Below are 26,808 nucleotides of genomic sequence, written 5' to 3' on the forward strand. Positions count from 1 at the left end.
AAACAGTGTTTGGCATACCGAAACGACAAAGCCAGAGAATTTCTCCAAATGGTCTTTGAAACAAATAATTTTCCTTTTAATAAATAGGTAATTGAACCCAAAGTGGATAAAACCGCGGGAAGGCTCTCTCCTGGTACAGAGGATGGGACGCTACATAAACGAAGCTCAATTTTGGGGAGAAAGCTATTTAATTCCCTGACTCCAGAGTATTGTCTTCTTAGCTACCAACTTGCCCACAACAAATATGGGTTCTTCTCTTCCCGATTTCGTTTTTGAATGAGACTTAATAGCCATCTTTCTCAAAGGCAAGGCTCAAGGAAGAAGGTCACACCCTACCTGTCTCAGACAACGCCAGATGCCTGTAAATTGCCGAGCGTCCAATCGCATTCGAAAATGCCACCGGAACCTTGCTGCCTAACAACCGGAAGAGGCTGTGCATATGGGCGTTGGGGGCGGAAGTGACGGGAAGGTGGTAGTAGGGTAGTTGGCGGGTGGTTGAGCAGTGCCGGTCGCCATGTCCGCGGGGAGCGCGACGCATCCTGGAGCCGGCGGGTGAGGCTTCACGGACGAGGGCATCGGAGCGATCATGGGGACACTGGAGAGGGCGAGGGATCATGGGAAGCTGCGTTTAGGTAGAGGGGCTCTCAAGCGGGAAGTGTACGGTCTGGACTTCTGGGGAGAATGATGGTGAATAGGCCTGGTGCGCCTGAAGAAGGCCCACGAGGAGCAGGGAGGAAGGAAGCAGGGATTTTGGAAGGCTAAAACGAGGGCATGCGGAACAGAGTGGGGTCTTCCATTAGAAATGAAAGAAAGGGTTGAAAGAAGTGGGGATATTGGAAACTATAACAATAATTGCCTATTTAGGGAAAGATGGTAATTTCAGATCTGGAAGGACATCGGAGAGATAAAGGGAACAGGACAGACGTGTAGTAAGGGAAGAATAATATAAATTAAAACTTTGGGGCCTAATGTTTTTCTTTTCCTTACTGTAGGCGCCGCAGCAAATGGGACCAACCAGCTCCAGCCCCGCTTCTCTTCCTCCCTCCTGCGGCTCCAAGTGGGGAGGTCACTAGCAGTGGGGGAAGCCCTGGGGGCTCCACGGCCGCTCCCTCAGGAGCCTTGGATGCTGCTGCGGCTGTGGCTGCCAAGATCAATGCCATGCTCATGGCCAAAGGAAAACTGAAACCAACTCAGAATGCTGCGGAGAAGGTATTTGCAGTTGAAGGGACCTGGCTGATTGCATTTTCCAGAAGACTTATTTGTAGTCCTATAATCTCACAATCATTTGTGTTAATGAAAGGGAAGACAGCAGTGCAGTAATTTAGAAATAATTTAGTTTTGGAGTATACCAGATGACAATTGCTTTTTTGAGGCAATTTTGATTGGGCTGATTACATTTATGGATTAAATTGTTTGTGTATGTTCGTTTAGTTCAGGTTAAGTTCTCCATATTATCATTTAAAGCAATGCAATGTTTTTGTTACACGTTCATTTTTTCTGAAGTCCAAAGAGAAATTCAGTAAATAAAGTGGACTTTAAAATATCTTCTCTCTCTAATTAGAATCCATAGATGTTTATTTAATGACTACTTAACTAAAGTGCAGTTAAAGGTTAGCTGAAAATGGATGAGTTCTTTATCTAGGGGGTGTATTGCTGTTTTTATACAAATTGAGGAAATGATTTGGTCCTTTTATAAAATTACTGATACAATTAGAAACTCGGGGTTAGAAGGAATCTGATCTTTGCAGCCTTTTAGTTCACTTTGCCACAGAATTCAAGAGTCTTCCTATAGGATTATGATTATAATGATTGTGTCGCTAGAATGCTTGCTTTGCACTTGTTTTTTTGTTGTCATTGTTTTTAAATCTTTACAACATCCCAGTGGAATAGATTATTGTCACCAGGTTACAAATGAGGAAAATTAGGCTCGGGAATGTGTTAAGTAATCTGTCCTTGATGGTAAGGCACAGGCATCTGACTTCAAAGTTACCTCAGGCAGTTGGGTGTATAGCTTCCTATTGAGAGCCTCTAAAGTTGGAGAATTTCCTATGTTCAAAGTCAGCCCACGCCACTATAGTTGTCATTAAAATTTTTTTTGTGACTTAAAAATTGAAGAGGTGAGTTCTGTGTTTGCATTCACTTGTGAGCCTTCCAGTTAGTGCTACAGAATGTTTAGTAGGCCATAATTCGTCTGGATGCTTAAATATTCAAGTTCTACAAAGTTGGTGAGAACTTTTAATGATTTCTAAGTTACATAGTGTATTTTTATGGTTTGCAGAGATTGTGTGAGTTGATTGTCCATTCTAAGATCTACAAGGAAAAATTAAAAGCACATTGACAAAGTTGGAATACTCCTTGAATATTAAAATTCTTAATACTGATGTTAATTGTTTTGATTCATGTTTTTTTTCTCAACAGTAATCTTTAAAATGTTAATTGAACTCAGCAGGGGGCAGCAAAATCTAACTAATTCTACAGTTAGTCCTGGGTTTGAAACCCAGAATCCCCATTTATTGGTTGTGTCACTGAGCCTCAGTATCTTCCTCATCTGTAATGGGGTTGGTAATATATACCTGTGCTGTCCAGTATAGTAGCCACTAGTCACATGAGACTATTTAAGTTATAATTTAAATTAATTTAAATTTAAGTTCCTCAGTCACATGAGCCACATTTCAAGTGTTCAGTGCTACATGTGGCTAGTGGCAATCATGGTGGACTGCTCCAATATAGGACATTTACATCATCAGAGTTCTGTTGGACAGCACTGAATATGTACCTTTAAAAAGGTGGTCATACACCCAGGGGAGTGAATCTCCCTGGCAACGTGGGACAGAGAACATCTTCTTGACCAAAAGGGGGATGTGAAAGGAAATGAAATAAGCTTCAGTGGCAGAGAGATTCCAAAAAGAGCCGAGAGGTCACTCTGGTGGGCACTCCTATGCACAATTTAGACAACCCTTTTTAGGTTCTAAAGAATTGGGGTAGCTGGTGGTGGATACCTGAAACTATCAAACTACAACCCAGAACCCATGAATCTCGAAGACAATTGTATAAAAATGTAGCTTATGAGGGGTGACAATGGGATTGGGAAAGCCATAAGGACCACACTCCACTTTGTCTAGTTTATGGATGGATGAGTAGAAAAATAGGGGAAGGAAACAAACAAACAAACAGACAAAGGTACCCAGTGTTCTTTTTTACTTCAATTGCTCTTTTTCACTTTAATTATTATTCTTGTTATTTTTGTGTGTGTGTTAATGAAGGTGTCAGGGATTGATTTAGGTGATGAATGTACAACTATGTAATGGTACTGTGAACAATTGAATGTACGATTTGTTTTGTATGACTGCGTGGTGTGTGAATATATCTCAATAAAATGAAGATTAAAAAAAATAAAAAAAAATAAAAAGGTGGTCATAAGGATTTGGTGAAATAAGATATGTGTAAGTGTATTCTGTAAGGAGTTAGACAAAGGTAAGGTGATATTGTTGAGTCTATTTAGTTTTGCCTCCACATTTTTTAAAGGTATCTAATGCACAAGAAGTAAACTGTATTTTACCTTTCTTGAACAGGTTTGCTAGACATTGGTGGGGCAGCTAAGAGTGGAGGGAGGTAGCTATTTCATGATTAAAATTCTTTCAGATAACACTCAAATTAGCTATGTGGAGTTGCTGTAATTTAAGTTGAGAGAAGACAGATTAGGTTTTAGGATCTTACGTAGTTTTTCTTTTATTTCATTCTCTTTGTTCTCCCTAATGAAGAATAATGGAAAGATGAATTAGATACAATTTAAGGATTTTTTTTTTTTGAGATCTTTGCAAGGATGGAATTAGTTGAATTTGATGTGCAGTGGCTAGGTTTATGAGTACGGTGTATGGGTTATTATTTATTGGACTCAACTCTGTTTTACTACATGTGCAGATGTCTAATTGAGCTGTAAACCATCATAACTTGACCCTTTAACATTCCTTTTGGAGGTTGCAGATTCTAGCCCATATAGTTTCTGTAATTATATGGCCATAAAAATGCATACGTGACCAAGGTTACAGAGAAATCAGACTGTAGCCTAAAAGTAGATTGACTATACTTGGTGTTATTTTTAGTGTTTTTCTTGTTTGTTATTTCATATATGAAGAATTACCCGGGAGTATTTCCAAGTGTGCTTGCAGGCAGATGAAGGGACAGGTGTTGGGGGATGGGGTGAGGAAGGGACAGTCATGGGAAGACATTTGTAAATTGAGCAACTAAAAGATTTTATCCTATTGTATAAACTTTATCTAATTTCTTTTTCTTTTTGTAGCTTCAGGCCCCTGGCAAAGGCCTGACTAGCAGTAAAAGCAAGGATGACTTGGTGGTAGCTGAAGTAGAAATCAATGATGTGCCTCTCACATGTAGGAACTTACTGACTCGAGGACAGACTCAAGATGAGGTATGGAGGAGTTGAGCGTCTTGTTTGGGGAAGTCACAGGTGGATGTGGTTTTAGGAAAACAAGATCTCTAAACACAGACAAATGGAAGTCATATATTTATTAGTGGGTTTGGGTCTTGGTTGCCAAAGTCAGGATTGGGTTTAATTTAACTTCATAGGAACTTCTTAGTAAAAGTAAAGAAACAGAAATGGGTGCATTCCCTGGATTGGTATGAGTAAGAAACAGTGGAATTGAAATTTTAAGTATGGGAGAGAATGCATTCCTACCTTATTGATAGAATGAATGAATGGGAAAATTTCATCCTTCTATGTGCCATTGAAATCAAGCAATTACCCAAATTTCTAATAAAACTGTCCCCTTTTTGTAGATCAGCAGACTTAGTGGGGCAGCAGTGTCAACTCGAGGGAGGTTCATGACAACTGAGGAGAAGGCCAAAGTGGGACCAGGGTAAGTAAACTTGTCCTCTACTTTGAGGAAGGGTTGGCTATAAAATTCACAGTAGCTTCATATTTCTCATTCTCAGGGAGTATGTGTAAATGACATTTGGTTAGTAGTTCGAAATATATGTTTTTATGAGTATTTTGGGCATCTCAAAACAGGTGTGAGAAATTTGTCAGTTATTTTTTTTCCTATTGCGTTTTGGTTTTTCATATAAATATTTTTTTTATTCAATTTAATTGACATATATTCACATACCATACAGTCATTCAAAGTGTACAATCAGTTGTTCACAGCACCATCATAAAGTTGTGCATTCATCACCCCAATCTATTTTTTGAACATTTTCCTTGTACCAGAGGGAGTGAAAATAATAAAAAATAAAAGAATACCCAAATCATCATCCACCCCCCCCCCCCCATTTTTCATTTGTTTTTTTGTCCCCATTTTTCTACTCATCCATCCATACGCTGGATAAAGGGAGTATGTTCCACAAGCTTTCACAATCACACTGTCACCCCTTGTAAGCTACATTGCTATACATTGTCTTCAAGAGTCAAGTCTACTGGATTGCAGTTTGATAGTTTCAGGTATTTACTTCTAGCTATTCCATTGCATTAAAACCTAAAAAGAGTTTTCTGTATAGTGCCTAAGAATGCCTACCAGAGTGACCTCTTAACTCTATTTGGAATCTCAGCCACTGAAACTTGATTTCATTTAATTTCACATCCCCCTTTTGGTCAGGAAGATGTTCTCAATCCCCAGATGTAGGGTCCAGATTCATCTCCGGGAGTCATATCCCACGTAGCCAGGGAGATTTACACCCCTGGGAGTCAGATCCCACGTAGTGGGGAGGGCAGATATCACAATATTTTTATTGGTGGTAACCTGAATTATAAGAAAGTTTAAAAGAAGGTAATTGGTAACTGTTTAAAAAATTTTGAATCTGCAGATTTTATTGATATAGTCACGTACCATATATTCCATCCAGAATATACAATCAGTGTCTCACGGTATCATCACTTAGTTGTATAATCATCATCACACTGAATTTTAGACCATTTTATTGCTTCAAAGAGAAAAATAACAGACAAAAGAAGAAAACTCAGACACCCCATACAAACACCCCATATCCCTTATGTTGTCCCCCCCATTATTGATATGATATATCTAATACTGTTGATGAAAGAATATTAAGGTATTGCTGTTAAATATAGCCTGTAGCTTGCAATAGTTAATTTCCCCCGTATACTACTCCATTAATAACTCTTTGAACAAGTGTACATTTGTAGTAGTTGATGCAAGAATAAATATTTGCAGTGTTAATCAGTGACATACATGACTTTAACAACCTCTTTCAATCAAATTCACCTACTATATGGCACTATTATAATCCCAATAACAAGCTACCATCACCTCTTTCCAGGTGATTGTTAACTTTTAATCTTTATACTTTTAAACTTTTCTTCTATGGAAGCATCCCCCCTCCCCAATGGGTGCATGTTTTGTTGTATAGAATTTTGTGGTAATTTAAGAAATACACATCCTTTATCAAACTTCTGATTGCCTCTATGCTAATTATATGTTGTGGCTTATCTGTGTAAAGATTTAATCTCAGTTTAGCTTCATTCCTTCCATTATTCAATGTTTGAGCTTCTCTCCGCTGTCAGTTGGCTGGTACTCAGGGATTGCAACAATTTAAACGTAAGCTTAAACAAAATATAATTAGGAGGTGAGATTTGCTCACCACTCCAAACCAAGGGTATATTGCAAAGCCATATATAAAAATCTTTGGTCTATATGCTCGTTCCTGTTTTGATGTTGTTTTTTTCTTTAAACATGGTCATTTTTTACCTTCTGCTTTTTACTAATTGTATGGTTATTGACCACTTTTTCATTATTAGAATCAAAATTTGAATCCAAGCCATCTTTACATTTAGAATCTAAAAAGTATTCTCATTTGGTGTGGGCCTTTAAATCTTTACCTATGTGCCACCATCGCTCTTGCCCCATTAATTTGGATAGCCAAGAGCACATTTGCCTATAACTGTTAGGCATCCAGCAGATAATAATTATGTTCTTGAACGTTGGTTGAGTTATCTCGATTGGAGACTAATATTAATGAACCCCAAAGAACAAATTTGATCCCTATGTGGGCCAGTTAATTATTAACAAGAAAGGTGTATTCGTTCCATACCTATAAAACCATGTTCTTGGAAATGAACCAGCAATAACCCTTTACGTATATATAGTCTCTTTTTCTCAGTCGGAAATTTTGGTCATTACAAATTAGATTTGATGACCCTTTTTGCTCCCTTTGGATGTAACCAGTTTGCAATAATCATCTTGTATTTCTTTTTGTAGGGATCGTCCGTTATATCTTCATGTTCAAGGCCAGACCCGGGAATTAGTAGACAGTAAGTAATGTTTTTAGCTTATGTATCACTTTTTGTGAAGGATGAAGTACAAGACTATGTGTAACAAATTTGGTAAACTGGCCTGGATGGCTGTTTTAACTCTTGTTGCTGTGTACTACGCATGAATATGTGCGTAGAAAGGTTGGGAGCCCCATACTTGGGTAATTCATAAAATGGATTAATGCTTGATTAATTGAGCAATGGCTTGTGTTTACCACTGGGGACTAGTCAGTTCATTCGATTCTTTAATATAGTATCTTACTATCTGTCTTTCCCTAGGAGCTGTAAACCGAATCAAAGAAATTATCACCAGTGGGGTGGTAAAGGCTGCCACAGGGACGAGTCCAACTTTTAATGGTGCAACAGTCACTGTCTATCACCAGCCAGCACCTATCACTCAACTTTCTCAAGCTGTTAGCCAGAAGCCTCCCTTCCAGTCTGGGGTATGTTTTGTGATGGGATCCTTAAGAGTGTTCTCATTTCTGTAAAAATTATTGGGCCAAATAACACAGAAAATACGAATTAAAAAATAAAATCTTGAATCTGACAGTTACCCACTATTCATATGCTATTAATGGCCCATTTAGAAATCTAAGATGTAATGAGCCTCTGAGCACACATCTCTTCATACTTCATTCTAGAAAGGGGATTGATAGATGAAAATGTATACATATTGTCCATTTTGAAGTTAGTATTTCAAATATATCTGTGAACTTGATGGTGACGGGAGGACTAAGAAGGCTGAGTCTGATGAAGCAAGACTCTGCTGATACATTCCTCCTAGAAAATCGGGTTGGAGAGAGCAGCCCTTATTGGAGCATATCACAGGGCTGACTGTACTACCCAACATTCAACTCCGTTTTTACAGGAGACTGTCTTTGCTGTAATTTCTTGTTGACTCACGTATTGGTGGAACTTAACCAGTTGGGGAGAAAGTGGATGGCTTACTCAATATCAGACCTTGGGTTTTCTCCTCTTAAACATGTTTTGCTGTTACGTTGTAGATAGGTACTCTGTGCTCATGGTAGAAATTATAGGGGTATGTGTTCTCTATTTAATCTGAGATTTTCTGTTCTTCCTACAGATGCATTATGTTCAAGATAAATTATTTGTGGGTCTAGAACATGCTGTGCCCACTTTTAATGTCAAGGAGAAGGTTGAAGGTCCAGGCTGCTCCTATTTGCAACACATTCAAATTGAAACAGGTGCCAAAGTCTTCCTGCGGGGCAAAGGTTCAGGCTGTATAGAGCCAGCATCTGGCCGAGAAGCTTTTGAGCCTATGTATATTTACATCAGGTATGGATGGATAGGGCAGAAAACATTTGACTCCTTTTCAGCTGATCAGTGCAGATGGGAATAATTCAGAAGGACCAAGAGAAAATGGGCTTAATGAATTAGTATAGAAACATGGGGATTTAGTTAATAAAAATTGTTAGGTTAGGAGATGGAATTGTCTTTGAAAGTTTTTAAATACTTATCTGAAAATGATTTTAGTATTTAAGTTAAAGCTTTGGGTTTTTTTTACAAGTATTTGATCCTAAAATGAGCTGTGATGAGCCTAAAATAAGTTTCATTTTGACCCATGACAGTTTTAATACATTTTATGGTAATTTTAGTGATCTTTTGATAATCTTTTCTTCATATAAAGGAGTACCATTACTCAGAGAAAGAGGCCAATAAACTATTTGTGTTAAATGATAGTAGTTACATCTAAGAGGGTTTATATGACATTTTACGACCCTATTTTGTGATTTTTTTTAGAGTCTTAGATTTCAGCTACAGTAAATGTGTTGAAATAAATTTATAAAATAGCATGAAAAGTGAAGGCAGAATTCTGTACCCTTTATTTTTTTCCCCTTTGAATCCCTGATTGTTACTTTGCAGTCATCCCAAACCAGAAGGCCTGGCTGCTGCCAAGAAGCTCTGTGAGAATCTCTTGCAAACAGTGAGTTATGTTTGTCTGATACTCAGTGTCTACTGACAATAGTCAGTAGAGCTACTACTGCTATTTTGGGGTGTATCTTGACTATTGTTCCTTCCATAGCAACTAATGTTCTCTGTAAGGAAATCAAACCCACCTAGTCAGGGTCACAGTTTCATGCATTTCTTCTGCAGGAGCTATTCCAGTATGGAATTTTGAAGTCTGCAGTAAATCAGTATCACAGAATCTTAATGTTGTCAGATATTTTAAATAACACTTTTAAGCCTGTATAAGTTATTTATGATGGGCATTCCGAATTCTTTTTTATGTTAGCATTAGCTAAAGTAAGGGTAGAGCTTACAATAATTTAAAACCAATTAGTAGTTGTTTTAAATTAGCAGCTACTTGCGTAATTGCTTATTCAATTATATATTATTTTTACTCTATAAAAAAATAACTGAAAGTTAAACCTTAGGGCTGCTTTCATAGTATTTAAATGAAATCAGGTTTTGGGCTTGAATATGTTTAACCTTGTACTCTGGTACTTAAGGGAAGGCTGGTGTTTGCTTTTGTGCAGATAAACCTGAGTTGCTAACTCTTGTATCAGATAACTTCCCTAACCAGTCCCCATCTTTTTCTTTGCTGCGACTTGAAATTGTGGGCTTTATAAGGTACTCATGAAAGAATTGGAAGGAACAAATACTAAACCCTATCATCAGCTACTTGAGAACAAGAATCATGTCCTACTTAGATTTTTACCTTCTAACACAGTACCTAGAAAATAATTGTCACCCAGTAAATGCTGACCAAATGAGTTAATGAAGTCTTAAAAGTTAGAAATCTCCTGATTGCTTAATTCCTGAGATGCTCTGGTCTCCCGATTGCCAAAACCTGGCTTAATTAATTTATAGCTGTGTATTATTAAAATTTAGATAAATAGTAAGGAAATAACTGAAACCTTGGAACTGTAACCTATAACATTCTTTGAAATTTGCTCTCTACTTGTTAAATTGCACTTGGAAAATTATCACTTTATGTAATATGTTTATTCTACAAAAAAAAATTTAGCTTAAATTCAAGTCTAAATCTGAATGAAACATCAGTAGAAACATTTTAATTCTTAATTGCTTTTGGTCCTAGAATTGTGTAATCAGACCTTTATAAATGCAAAGTAAATTGGTACAGTTCTATATGAATTTGTTTTTCTCTTTCTCTCAGGTTCATGCTGAATACTCTAGATTTGTGAATCAGATAAATACTGCTGTACCTTTGCCAGGTGTGTATATCTTGAAGTGTGTATTTTAATTAAAATTTTTTTTTACTAGAGATATTTACATATAAACTATGATTCCTAGGGCTAGACTAACTGTGCCAGGACACTAATAATGTTCCCTTCAACTTAGGGTAATTTGGAAAGCCATTCTTGGCTTCAGTATTTTTCTTCCCTAGAGAATTAAGTTTAATATTCAGCTAAAATGTCTCATTCTGCTGCAGCTGATTAAACACTTTTTTTCTTCCCCCTCAGGCTATACACAACCCTCTGCTATAAGTAGTGTCCCTCCTCAACCACCATATTATCCATCCAATGGCTATCAGTCTGGTTACCCTGTTGTTCCCCCTCCTCAGCAGCCAGTTCAACCTCCCTATGGAGTACCAAGCATAGTGCCACCAGCTGTTTCATTGGCACCTGGAGTCTTGCCAGCATTACCTACTGGAGTCCCACCTGTGCCAACACAATACCCGATAACTCAAGTGCAGCCTCCAGCTAGCACTGGACAGGTAGGATGCCAGGATATGCAATATGATGCTGTTGAATTAGAAAAAACTAGAACAGGGTCGGTGGGCATGGGGATTGGTATTTGTTACTCAGAAACGAATCATGTTGTGTGAAACCATTTTTACCAGTAAACTACCTGGCTACTTTGGAAGAACGTATACATATGTGTACAGCATTCTCAGGTTTGCAGTTAGTTTCACAAGTCTTGTCACCAGATAGTTGTTTAGAACAGCGGTTGGCAAACTTTCTGTAAAGAGCCAGATAGTAATTATTTCAGGCTTTGCAGGCCATACGATCTCTGTCATGGTTATTCTGTTCGCTTGTTATAGCATAAAAGCAGCCATAGATTATGCCTAAACTAATGAGTATAGCTGTGTTCCAATAAAGCTTTACTCAAAAACAAGTGGTGGGCTGGAATGAGCCCTTGGACCATAGTTTGACCCTACCCCTGGCTTTTCAGTGTTAAGAAAATCCTCAAGAATAAGGAGACTGGCCTATAGCACATCTCTCAATGATTAGAACTTAGCAATTCTCATCTTAGAATAAAACACAACATATGGAGGTGTTCCTAGGCCAAGAAATATATGAACTTCTGACCTTAAGGATTATAAATGCTAGTGTATATTTCTCAAATAATGTAAGAAACTGGAAGTTTAGGAAAAGAGTAGGTAGCTACCTCTTCTAGTGGGGGAGACTGATGAGAGCATGGTAATGGATTTATGGCAGGTCCTTCTCTATGGGCCTTTCATAGTGTACCCATGCCAGAATAAACTAGCCTCGAACCATTGCCCAGCCTCAATACCCATGGGCTGTGAGCACTGAAGGGGGTTGTACAATGTGAAACAAAAAGGTGTTTATGAAAGTAAATTCTGCCTGTAGTCCTTGGTTATAATTATTTCACTCATTATATTTAAGTGGAACTGTAGTTCCCCACCTTTGAGTCGCATTCCATTGTAATTTAGGAAACACATAGCAGAGTAGGGAAGAGCAGGAGTCGAGAGTTAAACTGCTGTGTGATCTTGGGTTCATATTTAATCTATCCAAGCTCTGGTTTTCCTTACATATAAAGTGGACCCAATTGTATTATCTCAAAAGTGCTACAAGGATTAAGTAAGATGATGCCAGCTGTCAATAAATGTTAGCTGTTTGTTATGATGAATAGTACTGGTAGAGCTTTCCTCTTAGAAAACTACTTTTTCTCAACTGTATGCTGTTTTTTGATCACCCTTTATTCAGTTTTTAGAACAGCCTCAAAACGTTAGACAGACCTTCTCTTAACATAGGAACTTAACTAATAAATGTGGAAGTGGCAAAGGAAGTTGCCTCTTCCACAAGCATTAACAACAATTATGGAATAGAAAGGGCTAATCACATTGATAAATGGTCTTTAAATAAGAGAAGGTTGTTGCTTGATGACTCCTGACCTAAGTATGTGGCTGGAGCTCTTGTTAATGTCCATGTTTGCACCTAGTAGCCCAAATGACACAACAGATTTTTTCTAAGAGTCCAAAGTACTGTGTATAGAGTGTCAATTCATGTTTCCCTAGGATATAGGTGGGAAGGTCAGGTGATAACTGTTAGCAAATTATACTTAAAGGAAACTAAGAACCAGGAGATTAAAGATTCATATGATACATATTGGTCTTTAAAGTATGTAGTAATTATTATTTACTTTTTTGTTAGTTGGGCATTCTCACACACTTCTTCCTTCCTTGGTTTGTTTTGGTGCCAGAGTCCCATGAGTGGTCCTTTTATTCCTGCTGCTCCTGTCAAAACTGCCTTGCCTGCTGGTCCCCAGCCCCCACCCCAGCCCCAGCCCCAACTCCCAACTCAACCTCAGGCACAGAAGAGGAGATTCACAGAGGAGCTACCAGATGAACGAGAATCTGGACTTCTTGGATACCAGGTTAAATAAAATGCCCTGTTTTACTTTCCTTGTCCTCTTCCTATAGTCTCCCTTTAAAGAAAGATAAATTCATTTAAAGAAAAATCAATTATCCTCCCAATTTTAGGATTTTTGCTTTCTGGAATCCATTTAGGTTAGGTTAAGTTTTTATCCTTGGGGGATTATTAAAGCAAAAGTTCTTCCCTTTGGGTGGGTTCTGTTTTGGGTTTTATTAGGTCACTGAGATAAGAGAATACAAAGCTCCCCACCTAAAGAGAAGTCTCCCATAACTGGTATCTAAGAAGTTCTCTAGAGTTCTGCACTTCTTTTTATTCATATAGTACTTGTGAAAGCCTGTTGTAGTTTGTACTTCCCTCCAGATGTCTCCAAAGGCTAGCATTCTATCAATAATGTGGTTTGTGTTAATACCTTGGCTTTCAATTTGCTATTTTCTCCACACGCATCTCCCCACCCACTCCCAAATAGAGGGTGATTTCTGTCTCCAACCACTTGCTCTCACACACACACACACACATACACACACACACACAGAGTGCCAGATATGGAGTGATTCTGTGTGTATACATAATTGTATTTATAATTATCATTTACCAAAAAGTTTTAAAAGATTATTGAAAAGAGTTAAAACAATAGTTTTGTTGCAGTTTTGTTTTAGCAGAGAAGAAGCACCTTTGCTTTATGCCAGAATCCTTGAAGCATTCTTTGAAACTTCAAGGTGTTTTTATAGTTCATAACTAGGCTTATACAAACCAGTTGAGTTATGAATAGGCATTTGAAAACAGATAGAAAAATGAATAACAACATCCTTGACCAAGTCCTACTTAGAAGCTGTAACACACAGCTCTAAATAATTCAGTAGTTGCTTACTCAGATATCTTCCTTGACTTATTATCATCATCGTGGCCATTTTCCTAAAAGTAGAAAATAATTCCTACTTTGACAGGTTTTACTCCAAATCCCAAAGAGCCATGTAGTTCAGTTTAATTTTTTGCAATTTATCAGAAAGATGAGGCACTTGACAGTTACATTGAGGAGCTAAAGTCAATACAGCAGTTGTAGATTTGCTAATGCCACTGTATTTTTCTGCTCATAGCATGGACCCATTCATATGACTAATTTAGGTACAGGCTTCTCCAGTCAGAGTGAGATTGAAGGTGCAGGAACGAAGCCGGCAAGTTCCTCAGGCAAAGAGCGAGAGAGGGACAGGTAAGTTAGTTGGAGCATAATTACATGAATACATTTAGATGCCATTTGTTGGCACCATTAGTGATAGGTAATGGTCGTTGTTGCAGGCTTCTGTGATCTGAAACTGAAATAAAATCATTTGTATCAAACAAGCTCCTGTTGTGATTGATGCCATAATGGAAAATACAATGATATGCCTTTCAGTCTTAGAAGCTATAACACACAGCTCTAAATAATTGAGTAATTGCTTATTCAGATATCTTCCTTGACTTTTATTGTCATCATCTTGGCCATTTTCCTAAAAGTAGGCAGTAACAGATGTATTGCACAATCAAACCTTTTTTGTTGCTTAGTATGGTAAATATCATGGATAAAGGGTACTTGAATGGGAGTCCAGCCTCCTAGCCAAGGCTTGAATTCTCCTTTCCTGTATTACTATGTTAGCCTTTGTAACAGGGAGCTAACTCATTCCATTTTTGGCATGGCCAGGTTATATTATTGGCATTGTAATCTTACAACTTGATAATAGTTTGAAGGGTAGGGGATAGGAAGGGTCAAAATGAATGGTTAAAATGAACTTGAAAGATTATCTGCAGATTTTATTGTTTTTTGTATCTACTGGATAAATTAAAAATTAGTTGAATTTGAAAGAAAAATTTCTTTTGCATTTTACCAGGCAGTTGATGCCTCCACCAGCCTTTCCAGTGACTGGAATAAAAACAGAGTCTGATGAAAGGAATGGATCTGGGACCTTAACAGGAAGCCATGGTGAGTAAGGTGTAGTTGGGGGAACAGGGAGTGACGAAGTAATACTGGTCTTAAGCTGTTAGTTTTCTAACCTGGTGTTCATTCAGGTGTTTAATCCAACCTCTATAATCTACTGGCTAATAAGAACTTTTTTTTTTATTTGTACGAACAGCATATAGTTACATGGCCTTTTCTTTTCAACCGACGTGTGTCTAGAAAAGTGTCAAGTCAGTCGACGTATATTTTATACATAGCATCAGTGTCATTAAAACCCTAGGAAATACTAAGAATTGGTAGGTGGTTTCCAAATTATGTTGCCTGTGTTGTCTGAATACCAGGAGGTAATTTGATAAAGACTTTAAAGATTGATTTTTCTTCATATTGGGAGCTGACCATATCTCCCTTCATGTCAGTAATTGTCAGTCTGTGGTTATGAAAAATGTTGCCTCTTAGTATCCCAGAACTCTAATTCTACAGCAGTACCTGGTATCATTTTTGTTTTTTGTCTATAGTCATAATAAAAATGAACAGAAGAAATACATTTTTTTTCCTTTTCTTAACTTCTTTTCTTTTAAATCTTTAAAAGGTGAAATATCAACCCCGAGAGACTCACTTGCTAACTTTTCTTTTTTTTTCTTTTTTCTTTTCTTTTTTTTTTTTTTTTTTTTTTGTGTGTGTGTGTTTCTTTTTTCTTTCTCTGTTTTCTTACATGGTTCTGGTGGATTCACATTTGCTGATGCTGGTGCTGTTTTTCGTGTGATCTTCAACATTTTTGGGTGACCATTGACCCTGTGACCTCAAAATGGTGTTCAACTAACCACTTACAATTAACATCTTTTTTTTTAATTAACGATTTCATGGTATTATCTTTTTTTTTTTTTTTTTTTTCCCTTGGTGGGGAATGGGGTTGGGGTTGTTTTTCTCTATTCTAGATTATCCAGCCAAAAAGATGAAAACTACAGAGAAGGGATTTGGCTTGGTAGCTTATGCTGCAGATTCATCTGATGAAGAGGAGGAACACGGAGGTCATAAAAATGCAAGTAGTTTCCCACAGGGCTGGAGTTTGGGATATCAATACCCTTCATCACAGCCACGAGCTAAACAACAGATGCCATTCTGGATGGCCCCATAGGAAACAGTGGAGCAGTTTTGATCCTCGGTGACTCTTCTTTAGCAATAATGCATGTATTTGATTTACAAGACTCTGGGGTCTATACTGGGAGCCATCTTGGACCTTTGCAGAAGTTAGAGATGCAGTATCCCCTTCCTAAAGGGGTTCCATTCTTTTGACAACATCCTTATTTCTGCAGTGGCATTGCATCTGTTAAAATTTACTTAGAGTCACAAATGTGTCTCAAAAGCTTTTTTAACGGTGGATGAAAAGTACTTGTTCAACAATGTGTCTCAGCAGGGTCATTCCCATATACATTTGACCTGTTCTAGCATTTTCCAAACAAATAGCCCCTGCTCTGATATGAAGGAAGTTGTATTTGTATTTTACTACTGTTTAGTCAATTTTGATAATAACTGGTTATAAACAAAGCCTTACTATTTATTAGTGGGGAAGTGATTTTAAAGACCATCCTTTCCTTTCAGTACTTAATTTGAAGAGATCCTCATCGATATTTTGATTTTGGATTCTTTTTGCTTTGGAAAATGCAGTTTTATTAATTTAAAACTGTTGAATGTAGCTGGATCCTGGGCAGGAAAGTGATGTTATATTTTCATTGTGTCTTTTTATTGGGATGATCCAAAGCTGGCACTTTCAGGCACACTTGTCTCAGATAGCCATTGCTCTTTTTATTACCCTACTAAGCTCCTTGTCTTCAACTGGGTCAGAGAAAACTACTTGACCAAAATCTGGTCAGAACTCATCACAGAAATGAAACAGTGGTCTGTCTCTCTCAGAACTTGTTGCAGCTAAAATAGAGAGATATGACTGCTCACAATAGGATGGTGGACTTAGTGACTGAAATTGCAACTTGTCCTTTTTCTTGGCATTACAGGTTTTGCCAAAAGAACTTTTTTGTATCAAATATTGATGTGTGAAAGTGAAGGAGCTAGTCTGCTGAACCAGGAGTAGTTTGAAATACTGAACTGTCATTTTTGCACATTTGAATACTTTGCAGGCTGGCTTTGTATAAAACTTATCCTCTGGTTTCCTATATGTTGTAAATATTTAGACCATAATTTCATTATAAATAAATGTATAAATATTCTGCTTCTGTTTTCTTTTTCTTCCATAAAACTCAGCCATACACTGAAATTCATAAACTTTTGGACTCCCAGAATGATGAAATTTATAACCTCTTCACCAGAAAAAGACAATAACATGGAACCCAAATTTTGCATACAGTTTCAAGGTTGCATTTGGTCTATGACTCCATTGCACCCTCTTAAAGCCTAGATGAAAACTTTAAGGGTCATTATGCTGGGAATTTTCCGGTTTCCGATTTTAACCCGCCTTTATTTAACATGGGGTTAAAGGAACTGAACAAATGAAATTTTGAAGGAAGTGCAAATTATTCTTGGGAAGACATTCTTGAGAAAAAGTGGGTAGAAGTGTGTGCCCCTCTTAGCTTCACCAGTTTGTAGTGCCTTTGGTTACTGCTCTATTTAACTCAAGGCTACTTGGAAATTCTTGAATTTTACCCTTTCCTGCTGGAGGTTAGTGGGTAGTCCATTTGTTCAAAACAGAAAACCCTAATTTATGTATATCCTACTTTTCAAATACATCTGTTTAAAATGTGTACATAACCCTGCTTAGGATAACTAGAATGTTGTGAAAATGTGATTTTTGAGAGTTGGGTTCAAGCCAAGTCATCGCAGCTGCTCCTTTGGGGAAATCTGCTTTTTCTGCTGTTGAGCAGTCATCTCGGTAAATGTGATTTAAAGCCTGTTATTTTTTTTGGGGGGGGGTTGTGGGGGAGATGGGTTCCCCTTCCTCACTTCCTCTTTGTGTTTCCTCATTATATTTGGCTCGGTTACCATTTTTTTTTCCATAAGCAGCAAACAGCTGAGTTAACTTTGTTAAACTTCAGAGGCCTTGTGTCCCGCTTGGTATCACATATTCCTTCGTTTTGTGGGAATAATTTTAACACCATTATATGTGTGTGCCTCACTGCCCCTTAAAGATGGCATGCCACTCGCCACCCGAGGTGGCGCGCCGGTCAAGGCTTGATCTGGAAGAGGAGTTCCGCCCTGGAGGGGGCGGGACTTGGCGCTGGCGTCATGGGGCGGCCCCGCCCCTCCCGTCGAGGCGCGGGCGCGGGCGCGGGCGCGGATGGCGCCATCTTACCGGGCCGCGGGAGGGGTCACAGGTCATTGCCGGCGTCTCGCAGCGAAAGAAGGAAAACGAAGTGGGTGATCCTGTCCGGACGGGTACGAGCGGCGGAGGATCGGGTTGTAAAGTTGAGGAGAGGGGGAAGGAAGACGGGTGGAGGTGCAGCTGGGGGAGGGGAGGGAGCTTCCAAGGAGAATGGGAGGGGGCGGAACCTCGGGGTGCCTTGGGCGTCTGGAGGGGACCCCTGTGGCCTAAGAGACAGTGGTCTTTTTGGTCCCCAAACCTCAGTTTTCTCACTCGTCCCCTCTTCCCTATTGTGCCGATGCCCCAGTCTGAAAAGAAATTCCGGATTTCTTTGTCTCTTTTCTTTTATTAATTCGGGAAACCTGTGATATTTAGGGCTGAATTTTCCTGCGGGGAGGGTGAGATTTTGGGGCTCCTTGGGGCCGCAAAAAAAGATACCGTAGGGAGCAGGGGTTATAGGCCAAAATGAGGGCTGGCTCTAGGACTGTCGTCGCGTTGTCTCCATCAAGGATTAAATATTTTTCTCCTTTCTAGGTGGTGGCTTTTCCTCTGGGTACATTTCCCCAAGAGGAAAATGGATTCTGGAACTCGCCCAGTTGGTGGCTGTTGTAACAGCCCTGCAGGGCTCTCACGGGAGTACAAACTAGTGATGCTGGGTGCTGGTGGTGTAGGGAAAAGTGGTAGGTGGTATTTTTCTTCCATTTGACAAGAAGTGTGGATGAAAAGTAGTTAAAATAAATGACCTCTGCCCAAAGCAGATGGATTACTGGCTGTCATGCAATGTTCATACTTAAAATTCTTTCTGTGGGTCATCTTTGTGTGGAGTTTAACTTTCATTTCTTGTTTTAAAGCCATGACCATGCAGTTCATCAGCCACCGATTCCCAGAAGATCATGACCCCACCATAGGTAAGTCACATTATCACTTAGGTTTCCAAATAAACCCCATAAAATTATCTTGCTGAATGTTAATTTTATAAACAACTTCTAACTATTTATATTTTGAGCCAGTTTTGGTGTCTTGGATTTTTTTAGTAATGAGAGTATCATAGCAACTGAATATTTCTTTTTTTCCTCATTAAACTCTATGTACATAAGCCATCTTTGGTCTACTGAACACTAATGTGACAGCTTTCTTTATCACATTTTTATACTTGGTACATTATATTACCAGATTAAAGGCAAAGCTTAAAGGCCACTTAACAGAAACCTCTTCTTGCTGTCACTTCTGAAAGGGTCTAACTTGAGACTATGTAACTATGAGTCAGCTTGTTTCAACTTCCACAGAAGGAAGCAGAAAAACAAGTAGAGCCAGCCTGCTGAACTCTTACAACCCAAACATGCAGAGCTTGGACTTCTTCCCCTTGTCCTTCATAATACTTCCTTATACCTGAAGTTCATTATATAATAATGCCTTCCTGACATCTTTTATAGTCCTTAACTCTCCATTTTTGGCAAAAGTCATTTTGTTTTGCTTCATTTTTATTGCTGTTCTTTACAAAGACTAAGACCAATCCTGTCATTCCTGAACTATAAGGAATCAGATTTGGTTCTAAGGTGTTGTATCCTAGTATAAAAGAAAAACTGGAGGAAAGGGGTACACAGAAGGTCTACGATAACTATTAATAGGAGATTTTTAGTATGTGATACTTTTTGCCAGGATCCCTGGTTTCTAGGAAGGATTTCCATTGGGTCAGACCTCTGCTGCTTTGTTTTCCACCAAGCCATGGACGTTTTGTGGTAACCAGCTTTGGATGTGGTCATTTTATACAGTAGATGCTTAAGTGGATCGGGAAAAGTACAAACAGTTCTTGTTTTTGGTGCACTACATCACATTTAAAACATTTTTCAGGAATTCGAACCATTATGAGGGTTCTAAGAGTTAAATAAATTTGGAGCCTCAGATAATTCACTTGAGAACTCCAAAAATGACTTCTTCCTTTCTTTAAAGTAACTGGTTCACATATAAGTATTAAAATTTATGTATGTCTATGTATATTTGTATACATATATATGCATAAACATGGATGTATATGTAACTAAAATTAAAATGTCACAGAACTATACCTACTACATGTGATGTGTGCGCTCTGGTATTTTCTATTTTATTTAAGATTTCTGTTTTGGTGCTGGTCTCAGCCCACTAAATTGATTTCACCACTCATTAATCCTTATGGATCATGACCTGTAGTTTGAGAAACACTGAGTTAGTAGGCTCTTCATCTTTAAGGAAAAGTCAGAAGCAGGGATGCAAGAAAAAAATGTTAAAAAGAAATATATCAGGATGTAAATAGCAGTTGTTTTTGAGTGATAGAAATATTGTGTGGATTTTTTTCTTTTTTACTTTAAATGTGTTTTTTAAGCTTACTATAATAATATACATAAATTTGCTTTCATAAAGGAGAAATTATGATAAAATGGATTGTTCATAAAATAGTAGAGTAAGTTATGGTTTTTCTTTTTTCTATATTATTGAAATAAGGAGACACAATTAGCACACGAGAGTTTTGTGTCAAGAAGCCCTGGATTTTAATTCTGGCTCTGCCTCTAATTCTGTATTTAGGGAAGACATTTGATGTTTGAGAGTTTAATTTTCTTTATCTATAAAATGGGAATAATAATACCTACCTCACTGGATTATTGTGAATCTTTCAGAATCCTTTTTTAGCTTAGAATTGCAGGTAAAGTTTTATAAACTGAAGTTGTGAATGAACTACTTCATCATCTATGTGAGACAGAAACCTTAATGAAGACCCAATTTATTTACCTCAGTGGATTTATCATGCTTCTTGAGAAGATTTGGGAACCTAAAGAACTTGGGTGGTATCTAGTTCTCCACAAAAGGAGTTTTAAAATAAGGCATTTATTCCTCTGTTTATGGGTTTATAGTACACTTTTCTTCCCATCTGTAGAAGATGCTTATAAAATCCGGATCCGTATTGATGATGAGCCTGCCAATCTGGACATTTTGGATACAGCTGGACAGGTATTAAATTCCAGAATGCTATGAGTAAAGCCTTTTTCACTCTGATAAAGGGGAGGGGAAGGCTTATGCAGAGAAGATCACTAGTTCATCTCTTTTAATTTTTCATGCACTCTGACTCAGGATAGCAGGTAACCAACGTATCTCTTCTTTAATCTGAAATAAATAACTGATGTGTATGTAGTTTTAGGCTGCATCAATGCATTAATGACCCTTGTTCCCCAATAGGCAGAATTTACAGCCATGCGGGATCAGTATATGAGGGCAGGAGAAGGGTTTATCATCTGTTATTCTATCACGGATCGTCGAAGTTTCCATGAAGTTCGGGAATTTAAACAGCTTATTTATCGAGTTCGACGTACTGATGATACACCTGTGGTTCTTGTGGGAAACAAGTCTGACCTGAAACAGCTAAGACAGGTGAGGATAGAGAAGAAAGTGCTGTCTATAATGTTGTGGAATTAGTCATTTTTATTTATCCTTTTATAGATTTCTTTGCCTTAAAATAAAAATTCAGAATTAGCTTCTCCCTAAACTTGAAAATTTCCCTCTGTCTACTAATTTGCTTTTATTTTAGATAACATCCACATTATAGGAATCATTTTATAGGCCAGAAGCTGTAGGATTATATCCAGATGACAGAGGGACCACCATTAAGTGAAAGATCATGGAATGTTCATTTCCTAAAAGCTCAGAAATAAATCTGCATTGCAACAGAAGAAAATTAGGTCAGCCTTCCTGATGGTGAGGATTATGAGCCCTGGAAGGGGAGAAATTGTAGAGGATTTTAAAATAAATGTTATCCTTCATGTTAGCAGTGATTTTTAACTTTTGCTGTTTGGTGTAATGGTGAACATGTAATGAAATGGGCACATTCTTGACCACTAATGGAAGCAGTGAATTGTACAAACTTTTGTAAATAGTTTGACAGACGTTAAATTCATGGTGCTTCTCAGTTAATCCCTGTTTTAAAAATCCGTTCAGAAGTTTATATGTAAAATGGGCAATTCCCAGCCTATTTATGTTACTAAAAAGTTGGAAACAGTCTTAAAAGTCCAAAAGTTGGAGAAGTTTTGGTATATCCATAGTTGGATATGTCCATTTTGGGTTCCTAGTAGATTTTGGTATTGTAGTTTAGGTCTGCATCTCTTTGCCTAGTGTTTCTCTTTCTTAAAATAAAAAGTATGAGGAAACTTTATTTCCTGTTTGATATCTAAGTATTCCCTGTTCTAAAAGGTTATCTTTAAAATAAACTAGAAATAGAATTATGTAATTTGAAGGCAGTTCTCTAAGCCAGTCTCCCAAACATTACAAAAATCACTGTACTCTGCTTGAACACGTCTAGAGTTGAGGAACTCTCTTCAGTTAAGGTAGCCCATTTACTTTTCTGGATGCTTGTATTTCTTTTCCAGTGTTATTACTGTAAATTTTTCTCTTGTTCACGTTCTTAAAGGTTACCAAAGAAGAAGGATTGGCTTTGGCCCGAGAATTCAGCTGTCCCTTTTTTGAGACATCTGCTGCCTACCGTTACTACATTGATGATGTGTTCCATGCCCTTGTACGGGAGATACGTAGGAAAGAAAAGGAGGCAGTACTAGCCATGGAGAAAAAATCTAAACCCAAAAGCAGTGTATGGAAGAGGCTAAAATCACCATTCCGGAAGAAGAAAGATTCAGTAACTTGAAGGGAAGATAGGAAATGTTTACCTCTGAACTGCAGTGCTTTATCAAAGCAGTCCAGTAACCTGCCTTAGTGAGCATGGTGCTTGCTCTTTGTCCTGTTATGACTGTTATTTTTAAAGTAACTGATGAGGAGGACATGCCTACTAGGAGTTTTCAATGATGTGGTATTTAAAGTATTGTCTCTTAGTTAATTCTGATTTTTTAACTCAGTGGAGCATTGTCTACTTTTAAATTGTCACGTTAGAATTTGACCTACCAATGTTTTGAGTACCATTGCTGATATTAATTGATTAATGTAAGTTGTTTATACTCAGAGGAATGTGTATACCATTTGTGTTTGACTAAGCTCACAAGAGAAATTTTTACTGTGCACAATCCACATTATCTTTCAACTTCAGTTTTCTGGGACTGTTCAGAGAAAGACCTCAGTCTTCTATTTACACTGTGCTTCCTCAAGACAGAGAAGAGATCATACAGAGAAACTTGAAGAGATCAGTGCTAAGGTTCAGCAAATAGCAAGGAGCTGACTCCTGTTGCAGATTATGAAGTGATGAGATTTAGGAAATCAGGCCATATGTTTGTAGGGACTTGGCTAGAAAAAGATAGGATCAAAACAGTGTACCCTTTAGGAGCCTGGCTTTTCTAAGAGGCACACATTTAACCCAAGAGCAAAAGAATGGGCAAGCACAAATACAAGCATATAAAATGCAATGAAAGGTTCTCCTATGAGATTATTTTACTCTTCCTTTCAGGATTTTGCCTAGTTTTTACAACTTCAAAGGTAAACACTTGGGAACCATTACTGATTACTAAATCTCGTTTAATCTAAATCTTGGCTAGGGCAGCCGTTTCCTTATACAAGTTTATTTTTCCCCTAGAGACACACACAGCAGTGCATTTACATTAATTGCTTCCTAGTTCTTTCCCTTAGTTTCACTGTGCTCTTGAAAAGAGCTAGGCCTGGCAAAATGCTGTTTAGGCCCTCTCAGACTGACTGCATTTTCCATACAGAAGAAACTTCAGGAGCTTTGAGTAAAATTGTGTATGTGCCTCCTTGACATCACAACCACTAAACTCAGTGCTCTAAGAAAGCCTGTGGTATTTCTATGTAATGGGTCAGTCTTTAAGCTTTATTAAACACATATGTTGAGTTTCCCATCTGAAGATTCCTTTACCAGGACCTTGCTAAGTTCACCTCAGGTTTGTTTGAGCCTTGACAAAGCTTAGCCTAAGAGAATCCCACTTTGCTTCCTGTGCATAGTGAGAAACTATAGTCCTAGGGAGAAACAGCTTTAAACACTGCTGGTGAATTCCCTGTTTTGGAATCAGGATTATTTTGATATCTGAACTTGGTATGTGAGGAGTTAAAGGCAAAAGTTCTGAGAGTAATATATCACATATTGAACATTAAATGAGACTGAAGCAGTGTTTGTGTCCATTTTAAAAAGAGGACTTTGTGTAGCACCTCTTCAAAAGTGCATAGCTCATCTTACTATTTTCACCTTTCATTAGAGTCTGAAGGAGAACAGGGTTGTTGTATATCTCATAACTAATGATATTTGTTGTGGGTTTAAAGAAAAGTGAACATTGTAATTCTTAAATCTCTGGGTGGTAGTCTTTTTTAAAACTCCCAGGAAAGGTTTTTGCTACCAAACAAATGCTTTATAATACTCAAGCCATCCAAAAGTTGAAAGACTTAGAATTTGAATCTGTTCAGGACAAAAATCTTATAGGAGCCTTAGCACTTTGGAGAAGCATGAAGGTTGAAAAGAAATACAGTATAATTCTAACAGTATTTCAACCACATTTGAACTAGTTTAGAGCCTTTTAAGTTTAATGCCTTAGCTTCTCATTACTAATAATAACCTAGGGAAGTGTTAGTAGCATCAAGCAAGAAACTGACCACTATATAATTAAAGATGTCAAGGCAGCAGGAAACGTTGCCAGAAAGAAAGATCTTTAAGAGAGGAGGAGATTTGTACTGTATAAAATTAAAAATAGTGAATTAGTGTTTCTAAGACTATCACTGTCATATATTTGATCCTTAGATGAATTAGTCCATCAGTTAGTTTTGAGAATTCTGTATATGGTGCCAAGTAGGTTGAGGGGTATAATATGTGTAACTCATATTTCTATTCTTTGTGGTCATACAATGTAGGCAATTTCTAAGATCTAAATAATCAGCTTTATCCTAATTTGAGGGCATTAAAGTCAGTTACTGCATGGAACTTTGAAAAGAGAGAAATTCAGGGACAACTCAAAAGGCACTGGAACTGTTCGCGTCCGTATCAATCAAGTTACAAGATCTAGAGGCTTAAGGTAGTGCCTAACGTTAGCTGTTTAGAATTCACAAATGGATATATGTTTTAATTTGGTGACATATGAGCAAAAATTGGTCTACTGTGATATTTGGGAGACGGAGGTTTTAATTATGCACTTGTATATGAAGACAGTTTTTATGACACAATACAAAAATTTTGAACAACTTGTTGGGCTTTTCCTTCACTAAACTAGGAGTGGATAGAAATGCTTGGAATCATTGAAAAATGGTCATTTTAAGGAAAAAAAAATGAATACCATGAGACTTCATATTCTGGGAAATACTGATTCAAAAAAATTTTGAGTGCCCATCTTGTACAGAACACCAGTGTCAGGTGCTAGGGTGAATGCCAAAGAAAGCCTCTTCATTCAAAGAGATAATCTCTTGGGTAGGGAGACGGGAAAAACACCTATTGAAGAAGAGTATTTGTCACCTGATAAAGAGTTAAAATTGTTTCAAGTATGTATACTGAATGTGAGAGAATGAGGAGTAGTTTTTTATGTGAAGGATCATTGCTTATCTCCACTCAAAATGGGCATCAATGTTGATAGAACTTAGTTTGGCCTTTAAAGGAATGTATTTTTGTGTCCTCTTTACTTGACATTTATTGAATGGAAAAGTGTCTTGTCCATTGTTGAAACCGGGTTAATGGAGGAGGTGGCATTCCATTTTCTAGTGTGACCTCTTAGGATAGGCAGCTGAATTACAAAGTATTAGTCTCTTCTGTGAACTAAGTATTGTTTTAAGAGCTGTGAGGGATTCAGAGGAATATAAAACATGATCCTTGTGCTGGAGATTAGACAATTTGCATATGCACAACAACTAGAGATCAATCTTAAAAGCAGTGGATGATGTTGTTCAAGCTGGGAATGTTAGGAATTCAGAGAAGAGAGGAATTAGGATGACCTATAGCAGATCAGAGGAGCCTACTAATGGAAGGGCTAATGAAAGAGGAAGCAAATTGAATTTAACTGGAACAGAATAATAAACAGATAAGGTTAAAGAGATATGACTTGTGAAGTTTCTCCTCATTCATGGTATTTATTGCTTTTTGTCATAAAAAAAATTTTCTTGAATAAATTCAGTAAACTCCTGATAAAGAATCAGTAGTAGTTACACCTTTTCCAAACTCAGTCGTGAAAGAATGAGACATATAGAAATTCAAAATCTTTATTTTTTAGGCCCGCTTGTTAACTTTGACAAGCAATTTGGCCTTAAAAGATGATTCAACACTGAAAATGTTGGATTTGCAATAATCCTATATTTGCTCAGCTTAAAACTGAAATTTATTTTTGCATTTAATCAGCTCAGCTAGAACTGAAACATAGGTGGTATATATTTCTTGAAGGAAAGTAGTTGGAAATCCTAGTTCTCTGATTAAAGACATTATTCACACTGTGCTCAAAATTTCTCCAAATGCTCTTACTTCATGATGCTAATTGGTTGGTAAACCTTGAAATCTACTCTGAAATGTGCATGGTACCCAAATAACCGGTTATTCTTGATCAGGAAGAGCCAGGGAGCTTTTGCTGTGTTTCATTTTGTTTTCTCATTTCTCAGCTTGACCTCTGGAAATTTTGGTTTGATAGATCTCTGATAGAATGTAGGAGTCTATATTAAAACAAAAAAGCAAAAACCTCACCGGAAGATTCTGATAGCAACCAAGCAGTCATTCCAAAATTAGGAATCACTAACT

The 26,808-nt window shown here is 37.7% G+C and overlaps 2 protein-coding genes and 2 non-coding genes across 8 annotated transcripts; all 4 read left to right on the forward strand.

Moving 5' to 3' along the window:
• Positions 1 to 459: 459 nt before the first annotated feature.
• KHDC4 (KH domain containing 4, pre-mRNA splicing factor) lies at positions 460 to 17,044 on the forward strand. 5 transcript variants are annotated; one of them, XR_005215210.1, is made up of 14 exons: positions 460 to 552; positions 993 to 1,209; positions 4,301 to 4,429; positions 4,798 to 4,877; positions 7,233 to 7,285; positions 7,565 to 7,728; positions 8,370 to 8,581; positions 9,170 to 9,230; positions 10,425 to 10,482; positions 10,732 to 10,985; positions 12,716 to 12,889; positions 14,011 to 14,095; positions 14,751 to 14,842; positions 15,754 to 15,803. XR_005215210.1 is itself a non-coding variant. In XM_037825766.1 (14 exons), exons 1-14 carry the CDS (start codon positions 515 to 517, stop codon positions 15,951 to 15,953), a joined length of 1,845 nt encoding a protein of 614 aa, XP_037681694.1. In that variant the 5' UTR covers positions 460 to 514; the 3' UTR covers positions 15,954 to 17,044. The 5 variants fall into 5 exon arrangements, 4 of the variants coding, with proteins under 4 accessions (XP_037681694.1, XP_037681695.1, XP_037681696.1 ...); XM_037825766.1 differs by having other exon boundaries at positions 13,983 to 14,095; positions 15,754 to 17,044; XM_037825767.1 differs by lacking the exon at positions 15,754 to 15,803 and having other exon boundaries at positions 14,751 to 15,460.
• LOC119528378 lies at positions 8,009 to 8,137 on the forward strand. Its single transcript, XR_005215682.1, has one exon.
• LOC119528371 lies at positions 11,687 to 11,821 on the forward strand. Its single transcript, XR_005215675.1, has one exon. It is a non-coding gene; the product is annotated as a small nucleolar RNA SNORA42/SNORA80 family (small nucleolar RNA).
• Positions 17,045 to 17,974: 930 nt separating the features above from the next.
• On the forward strand, positions 17,975 to 26,119 carry RIT1 (Ras like without CAAX 1). Its single transcript, XM_037825770.1, has 6 exons — positions 17,975 to 18,202; positions 18,663 to 18,808; positions 18,980 to 19,036; positions 21,040 to 21,113; positions 21,339 to 21,530; positions 22,564 to 26,119. The coding sequence occupies exons 2-6, from the start codon at positions 18,703 to 18,705 to the stop codon at positions 22,792 to 22,794; spliced, it is 660 nt and encodes a 219-aa protein (XP_037681698.1). The 5' UTR covers positions 17,975 to 18,202; positions 18,663 to 18,702; the 3' UTR covers positions 22,795 to 26,119.
• Positions 26,120 to 26,808: the final 689 nt, after the last annotated feature.

This window comes from Choloepus didactylus, chromosome 2 (genome assembly GCF_015220235.1).
Source record: "Choloepus didactylus isolate mChoDid1 chromosome 2, mChoDid1.pri, whole genome shotgun sequence".
NCBI lineage: Eukaryota > Metazoa > Chordata > Mammalia > Pilosa > Megalonychidae > Choloepus > Choloepus didactylus.